The 12,871-nt window shown below is 44.0% G+C and overlaps 1 protein-coding gene across 2 annotated transcripts in view; it reads left to right on the top strand.

Annotated features, from left to right (window-relative positions):
* The window catches only part of SORL1 (sortilin related receptor 1), a 178,528-nt gene that overhangs the window by 147,926 nt on the left and 17,731 nt on the right, over nucleotides 1-12,871 (top strand). For both annotated transcript variants that reach the window (XM_025355834.1, XM_025355835.1), the window contains exons 33-41: nucleotides 940-1,071; nucleotides 1,732-1,858; nucleotides 2,019-2,188; nucleotides 3,462-3,574; nucleotides 3,804-3,908; nucleotides 4,715-4,787; nucleotides 7,710-7,792; nucleotides 9,373-9,469; nucleotides 11,797-11,981. In XM_025355834.1, the coding sequence (XP_025211619.1) occupies nucleotides 940-1,071; nucleotides 1,732-1,858; nucleotides 2,019-2,188; nucleotides 3,462-3,574; nucleotides 3,804-3,908; nucleotides 4,715-4,787; nucleotides 7,710-7,792; nucleotides 9,373-9,469; nucleotides 11,797-11,981 (1,085 nt within the window). The remainder of the gene's footprint in view (nucleotides 1-939; nucleotides 1,072-1,731; nucleotides 1,859-2,018; nucleotides 2,189-3,461; nucleotides 3,575-3,803; nucleotides 3,909-4,714; nucleotides 4,788-7,709; nucleotides 7,793-9,372; nucleotides 9,470-11,796; nucleotides 11,982-12,871) is intronic.

Here is a 12,871-nt window from a genome sequence, read left to right on the forward strand (position 1 = left end):
TCACTGGTGGCACTGGATTTCTGATGTAGCCCTTCCTTGTCCAGGACTGGGCAGGCAGGTGTGAATCTGTATAAGGAAGGCCTCAAATTACCGTTCCTGGGATCACCCAGGTACATAGCAGATTTGTACCACCCAGGTACACAGCCTGCATAGCAGATTTGCTGTCTATAGCCATTCTCACCTTTTCTCTTTTCAGGAGGATTTGCAATTTTATGGTGATTGCTTTCTTTTGAGAGCCTCCCATGCAGTTTAAATCTACTTTCAGAACTGGAGAGCACATCACATTTTGGTCAATAGCCTAGCCATACAATTGAGTAACCCTTAACTTACCGATGCTCATTATTTGCATTGTTTCATTTTCCGTGAAAGTACTTTGAAAAGCCAAACAACTTAAAATACTACATAAAGTACGCATGCCTCTTAATATTTTTGGGATTCATCTCATTATTATTTCTATTACTCAAACCAGAAATCAGCTCCTCTTTCTAGATTGCAAACTAATAATAGCAGCAGAATAATAGTACTGTAGAGTAATAGCTACAGTTTGTTGATGCTGGCCAGGAGCCAGGCGCTATTCCAGGTGTGTGATCCCGTTAGATCCTTGTAAACACGACAGCGATGGAATTGTTACTTCCATTTTTTATAGGGGAACTGAACCTGGGTGATGTTAAGTGATTTGCTCAAACTCACGCAGATCTAGGGTTTAAACTCTAGTTTGTTTGACTCCAAAGGGCTCCCTCTTCCTGAATGCAGATTCCAATTGTTAATGTTAGATGTTAGATGTTAGTGCCGGTATAGATTCCACCACTGGTCATTCCAGAGGTGTGTTTTGAAGCAGAAGCCTATTAGTACTTTGCCTAAACCCGAATAAACCTGGGCCCAGCCTTTAGTACCATACGGCCTCTCCCCGTGGGTTTAAGAAGCCTCTCTGTGTTTCAGCCACACACAGCACCTTGACTTGCATGAGCAGGGAGTTCCAGTGCGAGGATGGGGAGGCCTGCATTGTGCTCTCGGAGCGCTGCGACGGCTTCCTGGACTGCTCAGACGAGAGCGACGAGAAGGCCTGCAGTGGTGAGTGCCGGCCCGTGGGCTGGGCTGGGCTGGGCTGGGAGGCTCGCTTACCCCAGGGCCCCTCCCGTGTAGATCTCCAGCTAGGACCCTTTTGAACTGTTCCTCAATCTGAGGATGAAACAGATTTGTGCCTAGTTTTGGAGCCCCAAGTGAGGTGAGCCTTGGCCAGAGTCTGATATAACGTGCAGCTGTCTCCTCCCTGTTAGTGAAAAGCTGGTCTTGGATTTTTTTTTTTTATGGACTCCCCACCTCATGTCCATACATCATGACTCTCATAGTCTCAATCTGCTGGTGGAATTAACTCTGTTCTTATCTCAGGAGACCCTAGGAGGGATTGTATAGGGAGGTTTCAACTACATTTTCTGAGATTTCTTTTCGGATATTGATTATGATCTCCTGATAATCTAGATCGCAGTAGTTCTGTTTAAAAGCAGGAGTCCTCTGAAATCTAAGGATTTGTAAGATGTAACATTTTGTTGTTGTTGTTGTTGTATTTTTAGTAGAGATGGGGTTTAGCCATGTTGCCCAGGCTGGTCTCGAACTCCTGAGCTCAGGCAATCCACTCGCCTCAGCCTCCCAAAGTGCTAGGATTACAGGCGTGAGCCACCACGCCTGGCCAAGATGTAACTTCTTTTGACTTTTTCTCCTTTATCTCGCTAGATGAGTTGACTGTGTACAAAGTACAGAATCTTCAGTGGACAGCTGACTTCTCTGGGGATGTGACTTTGACCTGGATGCGGCCCAAAAAAATGCCCTCAGCTTCTTGTGTATATAACGTCTACTACAGGTGGGTCCCGTCGTTGCCACGGGAGATGAAAATGATGTCTTCATTGTCCCAGGATGCTCTGAAAGCTCTCTAGTGGCGTGCACCATGTTCTTAACTGAGTCAGACATCTCAGCCCCCTGTGCTGCTCCCGTGTGACAATATCTTTATTTTTTTGGGCCAGGGTGGTTGGAGAGAGCATATGGAAGACTCTGGAGACCCACAGCAATAAGACAAACACTGTATTAAAAGTCTTGAAACCAGATACCACGTATCAGGTTAAAGTACAAGTTCAGTGTCTCAGCAAGGCACACAACACCAATGACTTTGTGACCCTGAGGACCCCGGAGGGATGTAAGTGTTTCAGTTAATTTTTATGGTGTGTGTGAGACCTCAGGTGGGGTTTTGTGAGCGTCTTTCCGAGTATTCTCAGGAATGTGGGAACACCCGTGTGCCTCACATGTACAGAAGTATTGTGGCTAAGCTTTATAGTGTTGCGAGAGCTGTCAAACAGCTCTTCTCCTTACTGCGTCAGAGACTGTTCTTGTACCTTAAGTTAATTTAAGATTCTCTCCACCATTGTCTTCTTGCATTTTTTGTCTAGTTTCTACCTCTACCTTCCTTCTCTAGATATTTCCTAGTACTTGGTACTTGGGAGGTCATCGTCATTAAAATATGAGGCATATCAGCAATTTTGTGGCTAAGGTTTTTTTTCTTTTTGGAGATAAGGTCTCACTCTGGCACCCAGACTGGAGTGCCGTGGAGGCACAATCACTGCTCACCACCTCAGTCTCCCCAGGCACAGGTGCTTCTCCCGCCTCAGCCTCTCGCATAGCTGGGACTATAGGTGTGTGCCACCATGCTCAGCTAACTTTTTATATTTTTGTAGAGATGGGGTTTTGCCGTGTTACCCAGGCTGGTCTTGAACTAATGAGCTCAAGTGATCAACCTGCTTCAGCCTCCCAAAATGTTGGGATTACAGATGTTAGCCACTGCGCCTGGCTTTGTGGCTAAGTTTTTAAGAAATTTACCAAATTTATGTGTTTAAGAGAGTTCCTCACCTCCTCCCTACTTCAAAGTAGTTGACATGAGCAACTGTCTGCTTGAATGTCATCTTTTTCCATTGCCTAAAGTATCTTGAATATGCTAGCACTAAACTCATTAAGGAGCCTGCTTTGAAGATGATCACATTCATTTGGATATAGAAATTCTGTGATGTTACAAAATTAGTCTTATTTTTTGGTAGTCATGCCCACAGTACTCTGTTTTTGTTGTACAAGAAGCAGAGGCAGCAGGTGCTGTCATTGACAATTAAGATCTGAGCATTGAATTCATAGGGTCAGTGGTGACTCAGCCTGCCCAAGTGATTCTATCCTGCAGGCCTTATGAGCCACAAATTTACCACACACTCAAGTAAGCCATGGTGTGACGTGTGGACGGCACACCTTGCTTTTTGGAAGAAGAGGAAAAGTGTCTTGTCAGTGTGAAGACCAAGCTAGCAGCCTTTCTAGTGGATAGTCTCAGTGCCGGCTGTGGAGTCTTTCTTGTCCTTGTTCTAAGCCCAGGAAAATTCCTCTGGTTGGCCGCTAGGCAGATGGGTTTAACCTTGAGTTGACTCTTTTTCTAGTGCCAGATGCCCCTCGAAATCTCCAGCTGTCACTCCCCAGGGAAGCAGAAGGTGTGGTTGTAGGCCACTGGGCTCCTCCCATCCACACCCATGGCCTCATCCGTGAGTACATTGTAAGTATCTTCCAGGAGTTGGCCGTATGTGTGTTGGGGGGGGCTAGGAGATTTCTGGGTGTTCTGTATGAGTAGGGGTTGATTTGGTATAGCTTTGTAGGTGATGACCCATCTGTCAGAACATTCTGCTCCTCACCTTCTTTTCTCTCCTCCCGCCTCCTTGCAAGGTATTAGGATGCCCTGGACCGTTGGTTCCCTTTCCTCACATTTTTTTTTCTTCTCATTTTAGGTAGAGTACAGCAGGAGTGGTTCCAAGATGTGGGCCTCCCAGAGGGCTGCTAGTAACTTTACAGAAATCAACAACTTACTGGTCAACACTCTATACACCGTCAGAGTGAGTGTCGCCGTCCATTCCAGCCATCCACGCAGTCTTAGAACTGAGCGAAATTGCTGCTATTTTGTGAGAACTCTCTACTCACCTTTATGAGATGCGTATTACTCATCTGCAAAATACCCAACTTCTTGTCCTGGGACAGGGGAGCTCAGAGTTTCTTTCAGTCTCTTAAATGGACGCCACAGAGAGCTTGACGTCAGAGTTTCTGTCAATAACGGGGCGTTTATGGGAATGCAGCTTCCCTGCTTTTAACTCCGAAATTCTGCTAGCTTTCCAGCTCCTGTACTTTTGCACTCAGCTCTTCTCTGCTTATCTTTAGCTGCAGGATGATGCAGAGCTATGATAAGTAGTCTTTCGACACTGATTTTGTGAGGTTCTTATGAAATATATTTTTAGTATTTTTTAGCAGAAAGGGATAGATTTTGTGTAAAGCATGTTTGCTAAGACCATTAAGTGTACACATTCGTGACTCTCACACTGATCATTTTGTCAGCACCCTTTTTATATATGTGTCTATTTATGAACCCCCTCCCCCATACACCTGCCCTTTAGAAGAACCTTGATATTTGTCGATCAATAGACATTTCCTGATCTCAGGACTGTCATAATGCCCTTTACCCAAGCTCCTTCCCTCGGGTATTTTGCCGTCTTATTTCAGATGCTGGCACCTCTGAATATTCTGGATCACTCTGTATAAAATTTTTCCACCCTCACTGCCAAAATCTCAGCCCTTTAACTCATTCAGTATTCTTGCTGTGTGGTGTATTGCCTTTATGTCATACTAATTCCCCCTCTGATTTGAAAAGGTGGCTGCGGTGACTAGTCGTGGAATAGGAAACTGGAGCGATTCTAAATGCATTACCACCATAAAAGGAAAAGGTAAATGATCCCAGCCTTTGCAGATTTAGAGAAAATATTATAGAAACCCTTTCAAATGACTTTCAGTATGACTAGAAAATGGGGAAGCGTAGGTCAGAAAAACATCACACAAATTCCTTCTCCCCAACACATGCACATTTCTGGGTGTCTCTGTAGTGCTTTAGATACAAAGTCTTTTTGGGGTGACTGAGTGTGTTTTTCCTCCTAGAACTGAGCATTTCTTCTAATGCAGACATACAAAGGGATTTATTTCCAAAGGCCATCGTGCCCAGCCCTTTGTGAGTAGTCACAATATCTAAAATAGAAGGAGTCCTTCCTTCTCGCCAAAGCCGAAGATGATTTTGTGCATGCTCATTTATGGTGTTTTAAAGAAAGCACCATGCTGAGTCTTGTTATTCTCCCAGTGGCACTGGCAAACTGTGTGTAGGTGGTTTTTTATCTTGTACTAGAGCTGATATTAGTAATAACTGATGGCTTGCCAAGGGCAGGACACTCTAGAGTGTTCACTGCTTTGCGTACATCAGCTCGTCTAATTGAATGGTCAGAACAACTACAAAAAAATATTAGGAACTTGAATGAGGTTATGTCACTTGCCCCAGGACACACAATCAGTAAGTGACAGAGCTGGCACTGGAACCTGATCTGCCTGACTCCAAAGCCTGTGCTCTTAACCACTGTGCTCCACGCTTCTCTCTGGGCTGAGACACATGCGGCCTACTGGACCGCCCTGCTTGCCGGGGGTGGCGGGCTCAGCATCTTGCACGAGTGCCTCATGAGGGCAGAGATCTGGTCTGTTTTTCTCTACTCTATCATGGGCATCTAGTAGAGACTAAGGAAATGATTGATGAATGAGTGAGTCGAACCAGTTAAATGAAGGGTTCTGGCATACTTTGGGGGATGGACTACAACTCATTTTCCAGAGTGGTTTTCCGGACCTTCGCCTTGGCACTGGGGACTTGCATTTCTGAATTTCCAGGTATTAAAACCGGGTGGACACTGTGGCATGCAACAGGACTGGAAGATTTTACTTTAACCTAAGCCTGTGAGGAATAGGCTCTGGGTCATGGAGAGTCACTGTCTGGTCCCCTCTAAAATCTGGAGCCTTTGAGATCAGGGCCCAAGGCGGTCAAACATAGTGCCACCAGATGGTCTTCGGAGCTGAATGCTTGCAGGTATTCGAGAAAGCCTGCTGAATTCACACTCTCCTAGAGTTTTTATTGTTTTGTGACTTCTCTCTACAAAGTCTGTTTCAAAACACTGACCACACATACCAAGAAAAAAGGATGTTGGAAGATCGACCAAAAACATGTACCTTGAATTCCAAAGGCACAAGTCACAACCGCATTTGCAAATCTCAGTGGGTGGTTGCTTCTCTTTAACTTCTTTTCTGTGATTTTGATGAATCTCAGCTCCTTGCATATATTTGGGCTAGGATTTATACAGAAGGCAGCTGTGTGCCACATCCAAAAGGTGTTTGTTGTAAAATATCTGTGACCTGGTATCATAATAATATTTTAAGATGAAGGACAAAGACAGCAGAGGCATCAGCCAGACGTGCCAGGTTAATTGGTGAACGTCGTGGATTAGTAATGACAATGAGAAAAGCCACCATTCCCTGAGCACTTGTTATACACTAGCACCGTGCTATTGTTGCTCATGAATTGGTCTCTTATTAATCCTTATGAATCCTATGAGATAAGTATCCTTATCCTCATTGTGTAGCTGAGGAAACTGGGGTTTGGAGTGGATTGTGACTTGTCTGTGGCTGCCATGATTATAATTCAAGTCAGCTTTACCATATGCAGCATCCATAGTGTTTTGTTCTGTGTTGGCCGCCTGAAGCTTCCAATCTCCTTTCTTCTTCCAGTTGTTGAATTTTCCTGAAGTCAAGTTTTATTACGTGATTGATCGTCTGGACAGACCTCTTCAGACTTTGACACGTCTCTTTTGCCACCAAATCTTATCTGCTCCTTTGATTCTCTCTTGCCCAGTCTATAGAAGGGGCATATATGCGGAGAGTCTAATATGCAAGTTGTCATTTAAATAATATTTTCTGATAATATTGATCCGTTGAGCTCTTTTAGATCATGCTGGGCCAAGCACTGTCAGCCTTCTGGTGGGAAGACCTTCCAGAGGACGAGCATGGCGCTCACTGGCTGAAGTGAGAGGGGTCTTTTCCTTGGCCACTTCTCCTTGCCCCATCAACTCTCAGCTTGAGCTCCGGTCTTTTTGAGAGCGCCAGTTGGTTTCTAGTTGTTTAATTGGCCCTATGTGAGGTTATACTGGAAAGGAAGAGAAAGAGAGGATCAGTTGAGTGCTAGGCACCATACATACATTATTTTAGTTAACCTTCCCAGCTCTGTGAAATGCGGATAACATCTCTAGGCTCCAGGAAGATAAGTAACTTGCCCAGGTTACACAGCTACCAGAACAGGAATTCGTATCTGTCCTCCTCACTCGGGTTTGCCAGATTCCAGAGGCCACATTCTTTCCATTTTGCTACACGCACATCTACCATTTATGATTTACCCCATTGTCAGCCTTCCGAAAGGACTTGAGATTGGTGGGACTTCGTTAGTGCCAAGTGAGACGCCACTCGCAGTGAATGATCCCTGTGCCTTTAAGAACGAGGCTGAAGCTGGGCTGTTTTGGGACCTTTACAAAATGGAACTTTTCTGCCTGACCTAATTGCCAGGATAGCTGACTGAGCCAAGATAGTTTTGTGTTCACCAAGCAACTGTGGACCAACCTTAGCTTCGGGAAAACAGTGGTAAAAAAGATAGATGAGGAACACTGCCAAAGAAATACCCTTTCTTCCCCGACTGAAAGATGGCTTTGTCCGTTGAGTTGAAAACTGTTAAGTCCTGCCTTCCTCGTTTTTCATCACGTGGCTTCTGTTTTTGAATTCCTTTTTGTTTTCAGTGATCCCACGACCAGATATCCACATTGACAGCTATGGGGAAAATTATCTAAGCTTCACCCTGACCATGGAGAGTGATATCAAGGTAATGTGGGAATTTCAAACCAGCAGCTGGATGGGGCTTTATTTTGTATGGGAACTGAAAGGACATAGCACAGTAAGGCTGACAAAACAAAAACAAAAACAAAAACAAAACGAACGGCTAGATCTAGTGAAGCTAAAATACCAGAACTAGGTGGTTCCTTCCCCCCATGAAGAATAACTTGAATCTTCGCATGTAATTATTCTGCCTCAGCCTGGTGCCTGTTTTTCCTTAACCATATAATTAAATAGTTCACAGCAACAGTGCAAATAAAGAGTTGGTGTTAACAGAATATGTATGCCCTGTAATTTTCAGCTTTATTGGATTTCCTGGTGCTAAGCGCTAATGCTGAGGCACTCACAGTGGAAGAACAACCTTCTTGTGGGAGAGTTGGAGACCTTGGAAACATATTCACTTTCCATCCACCTAAGATCTTCCTCTTCCAGCACCGCCCTCGCTTCTATTGGCCCTCTGCGTAGCCGACTTCGCCATTGTTATCTGTGCCCATGTGGTTCCTCAAGCTGAGATCCACTTTCCATAGTGTTCCTTCTTATCTGTCCCTCCTCACAGCCTCTCCATCGATGAAGCTGTGTTGGGACAAGCAGCCTTCAGAGTCCTTGTGCCATTTACTTAACTACCATTTAGTGTCATGCCCTTAGCTTCAGAATGGGTTGATATAAGAAATGGTCTTGGCTGGGTGTGGTAGCTCACGCCTGTAATCCCAGCACTTTGGGAGGCTGAGGCAGATGGATCACCTGAGGTCGGGAGTTTGAGACCAGCCTGGCCAAGATGGTGAAACCCGTCTCTACTAAAAATACAAAAATTAGCCAGGTGTGGTGGTGCATGCCTGTAATCCCAGCTACTTGGAGGCTGGGGCAGGAGAATTGCTTGAACCTGGGAAATGGAGGCTGCAGTGAGTCAAGATCATGCCACTGCAGTCCAGCTTGGGCAACAGAGTGAGACTCTGTCTCAAAAAAAAAAAAAAAAAAAAGAGAAAGAAGAAAAGAAAAAGAAATGGCCTTATGTGGTTCTTGTCTTGTAATCTTTGATCTTGAAAATATTTTTGTTTGTTAGTTGTCCCATATTTAAAGATCTTTAGATCAAATCCTTTTATGAGCTCAGGACTTGGAAAAGGTAATCTTTCCTGATGGGTGGATGTATTTTTGGTAGTTAAGACAATGAGATCTAACCAGCCTGTTTTGGGTGGATTGGCCTCATGGCCTTGACTGCAAGGACTTATCCTTAATTTCCGTAGCCTAATTATCTTTCCAGTGTTTCCTCTTTCTACCTTTGTTAATTGTTTATTATTCTTTTATTCTTCATTCATTTTTTTGTTGCATCGAATTTATAAATTAAACATGGTCTGCTATTTGTTTTTAGAAGTAGGTGGAGTATAACTAAATATTAGCTGATGGTAGCACAAATAGAACCTGTTTAAAAATTTTAAAAAACAACCTGTTCAGTGTAAGAAGCGAGATACCCAAGGAAACAGCAGAAAAGAGGTGTATTTTTAATCCTGCCTTTTGTATGTGGTGTGCCGCATGACTAGCTGTTCATCTAACATGCTTCTTCGTTCTTGGCAGGTGAATGGCTATGTGGTGAACCTTTTCTGGGCGTTTGATACCCACAAGCAAGAGAGGAGAACTTTGAACTTCCGAGGAAGCATATTATCACACAAAGGTAACACGTTGGTGCTGGTCAGTGTGTGAGCAGGAAGGAGTAAGGCTGGACCGACGCCTTCCCGCCATAGAGCTTGATTGGGGGTGCCAGGGAACGGGAGGTATTCTCTGGAAGCTGTTCTGCGTTGACAGGTTCTTGTGCATTGAGGATCCTGTAAGTCTGCTGCTGATCCTAGGCAGAGGGCTTCCCTCGGTGGCCCGTCGAGCCCTCCTCCAACCTCATGACCCTTAGTGGAAGTTGGGGGCCATAAGGAGGAAAATTGGACAGAGGCAAGACTAATTCTCTGCAGATGAGTTTTGATTTCCAAAATAAAGAGTTCTTAGATGTAGACAGTTTCCTGTCTCTCTTTTCTATTCCGTTGCTAATGAGAGACAGCAGAAGGCCTTATGCATAACTGGCGTTCAGTAAATATACTTTGCCTGGAGAAAGGAACAAAAAGTAAAGGAGGAGTGGTCCAGTCCTTGTTACATATGTACCAGCAGCAAGTCTCAGCTACAATTCCTCTATCTAAACACGTGCTGCAGGACGGATTTTAATTTATTTCTAAGTGGCCAAAGCTGACTGTGATTGTTGAGAATGACTTGGGAGCTTCTTCCTGTCTCCATCTTCTAGTCGTGAAGTACTTTCAGTCATGTTTTTATTTAGTCCTTGTCATAGCCTTATAAAATAGAGACTACAAATGTTCTATTGTTACTTTTTTTTTTTAACTGAAAGTCTACAAGGTACCCGAGGAGGTTGTTATTGGTACTCTTGCACATGGAGCACCTACCATGTGCAGGCATTTACATAGGCATTCTATGCATATTATTTACATAACCCCAAGTATAATTCCATGAGATATGGGCGCTTTACAGAGGCAAAACTGAAGTTGAAAGAATAAATCATACTGTCAGATGGTGGCAGAGCCGGGACTGGAACCCACATCTTTCTAACTCCAAAGCCTATGATCTCATGGCCTCAGTGTTGTCCCAGTAGAAACTGGCAGAGTCAGGAGCAGAAGTCTTAACTAGCTGTTGTCTGAAATCTATTAGGGCTAGTGCCATGCTAGGCATTATGCCAAGCACTTTATAAGCATTTTCTTTTTTTTCTCCCTGTAAGCCAGCAGCTGCTGTAAGTGCTGTTATTTTTTTCTCCATCTCACCAACAAGGAAATAGAGAGTTTAAATACTTTACCCAAGGTTATACAACCACAAAGTATGGAGTCAGGCCTTAAACCCCAGTCCTTCTGATTCCAAAGGCTATCCTGTTAGCGTAGCCTCCCCCTTCTCACTTTTCTTTTAGTTTTATTTATTTATTTATTTATTTGAGATGGAGTGTCGCTCTGCCGCCCAGGCTGGAGTGCAGTGGCGTGATCTCGGCTCACTGCAAGCTCCACCTCCCGGGTTCACACCATTCTCCTGCCTCAGCCTCCTGAGTAACTGGGACTGCAGGCGCCCACCACCGTGCCCAGCTAATTTTTTGTATTTTTAGTACAGATGGGGTTTCACCGTGTTAGCCAGGATGGTCTCAATCTCCTGACCTCATGATCCACCTGCCTCAGCCTCCCAAAGTTTTGGGATTACAGGCATGAGCCACCGCGCCCGGCTTCTTTTAGTTTTAATAGCCTTTCCTCTGATTAGAAAGGGGATACATATTTGTTTCAGAAAATTGAGAGCACAAAAAGAGTGTAATGAAAATTAAAGTTGCCTGTAATTTCACTTTTACATTTCAGATGTATTCTAATATATTTTTCCGTGGATTGATCTCTATGTCTTTTTTATAAAATCAGAATAATGCCATATATAGTATTATATCCCGCCCTTTTCACTTAACATACAATTGTGAGAATTTTCCAGTGTCATCAAATATTTTTGAAACAACTTTTAGTGCCTGCACAGTAGTTCATGGAACGCACATTATTTAATTATTATCCTGTTACTGGACAATCAAATTACATTCAGTTTTTTCCTATTGTAACACTGTGATGCGAATCCTTATTATACACACTTTCGAGTCTTTCTCTGATTTCATAGGATAACTGGATTGAAGGGTATGATTTTCAAGGTTCTTGTTATACAAGGCCAGATGGCTTCCAGGAGCATCATACCAACCCATATCCGTGGATGGGCAGCTTTAAGGAAATTACCCAGTGCCTGTGCACTGATGACGTACGGTCATCATCAGTGCATACACGTTGAATGAATTTGTCATCTAATGACAGTCCTACAGTACATGGGACTCATTTAAATTGAGAGATGACTATTTTTTTAAGAAGTGTGTGTACCAAGACACATTCTTGACTCACACCCCCAGCTTCCTCCTGGAATCTCCTTTTCCTGTTTTCACAGTTGGCAATCTGACAGCTCATACGTCCTATGAGATTTCTGCCTGGGCCAAGACTGACTTGGGGGATAGCCCTCTGGCATTTGAGCATGTCATGACCAGAGGGGTTCGCCCACCTGCACCTAGCCTCAAGGCCAAAGCCATCAACCAGACTGCAGTGGAATGTACCTGGACCGGCCCCCGGAATGTGGTGAGTCAGCCAGAATGACCATCACAGAGTGAGTGTGGACTGTCTCCTAATGCTGCGCCACCACACAACTGTAGCGCTTTTCTGTCTTTTGCAAATGTTCCAGTGTCCCTGCTGCACTTGGATATAGGCCTTTCTTTTTCCTTTGTTTTCGTATGTGCATTATGATTCACTGTGATCAGATCTGTGCTCCTTTTTCAGTCTAGTGTTTCACTTTCCACTCCTCCCCAGTGTGTCCCCTTTGCTTTTAGGTCGACCGTCCCGAGGCTGTTGGCACGTTCATCCCCCTCTTGCCTCTCTGTACTTGGCTTATGCCCTTTCTCCTCCTTGGAGTCCTTTCCTCCTCCTGCTATGCAAGAAAATCCTCCCTTCTATAATTGATCTCTTTCCCTATGAACTCCTACTATATTTATAGTTGGTTCCATATAGCATGATATTTCATTAAATACAGCCTTACCCTATTTGATAATTTCTGTCTGTTACTCTTATCTTCCTAACTAGTTTGTAATTTCCTTGAAGGGAAGGATTGTTTTCTGGATTTTCTCAATGGAAAAGCATATAGAAGTAAATTTATAATCAGGAATTAGTAAATCCTTAGTGATGAGTGGAGGAACTACCCACGTCTGGTCTTCTGAGGATATCTTCAGTGTGCATTTGGCACAGGGCTGATTTATAAGGAAATAACCAAAGTTTGCAAGTAATCGTCTATAAAATCAGTGAAGAAGAAGGAAAGAGAAGTTAAGGTTTACTGAGCAGCCAGTATGTGCCAGGAACAATACAAAACCCGATAAACCCATGCTCCCCCTTATTCCTTTTATTGGTTCTGTGGGTAAATATTCCCATTTTGCCAGCGAGGAAACTAAGGCTCAGTGAGGCTGAGTAACTTGCTAGAG

This window comes from Theropithecus gelada, chromosome 14, assembly GCF_003255815.1.
Source record: "Theropithecus gelada isolate Dixy chromosome 14, Tgel_1.0, whole genome shotgun sequence".
Taxonomy (NCBI): domain Eukaryota; kingdom Metazoa; phylum Chordata; class Mammalia; order Primates; family Cercopithecidae; genus Theropithecus; species Theropithecus gelada.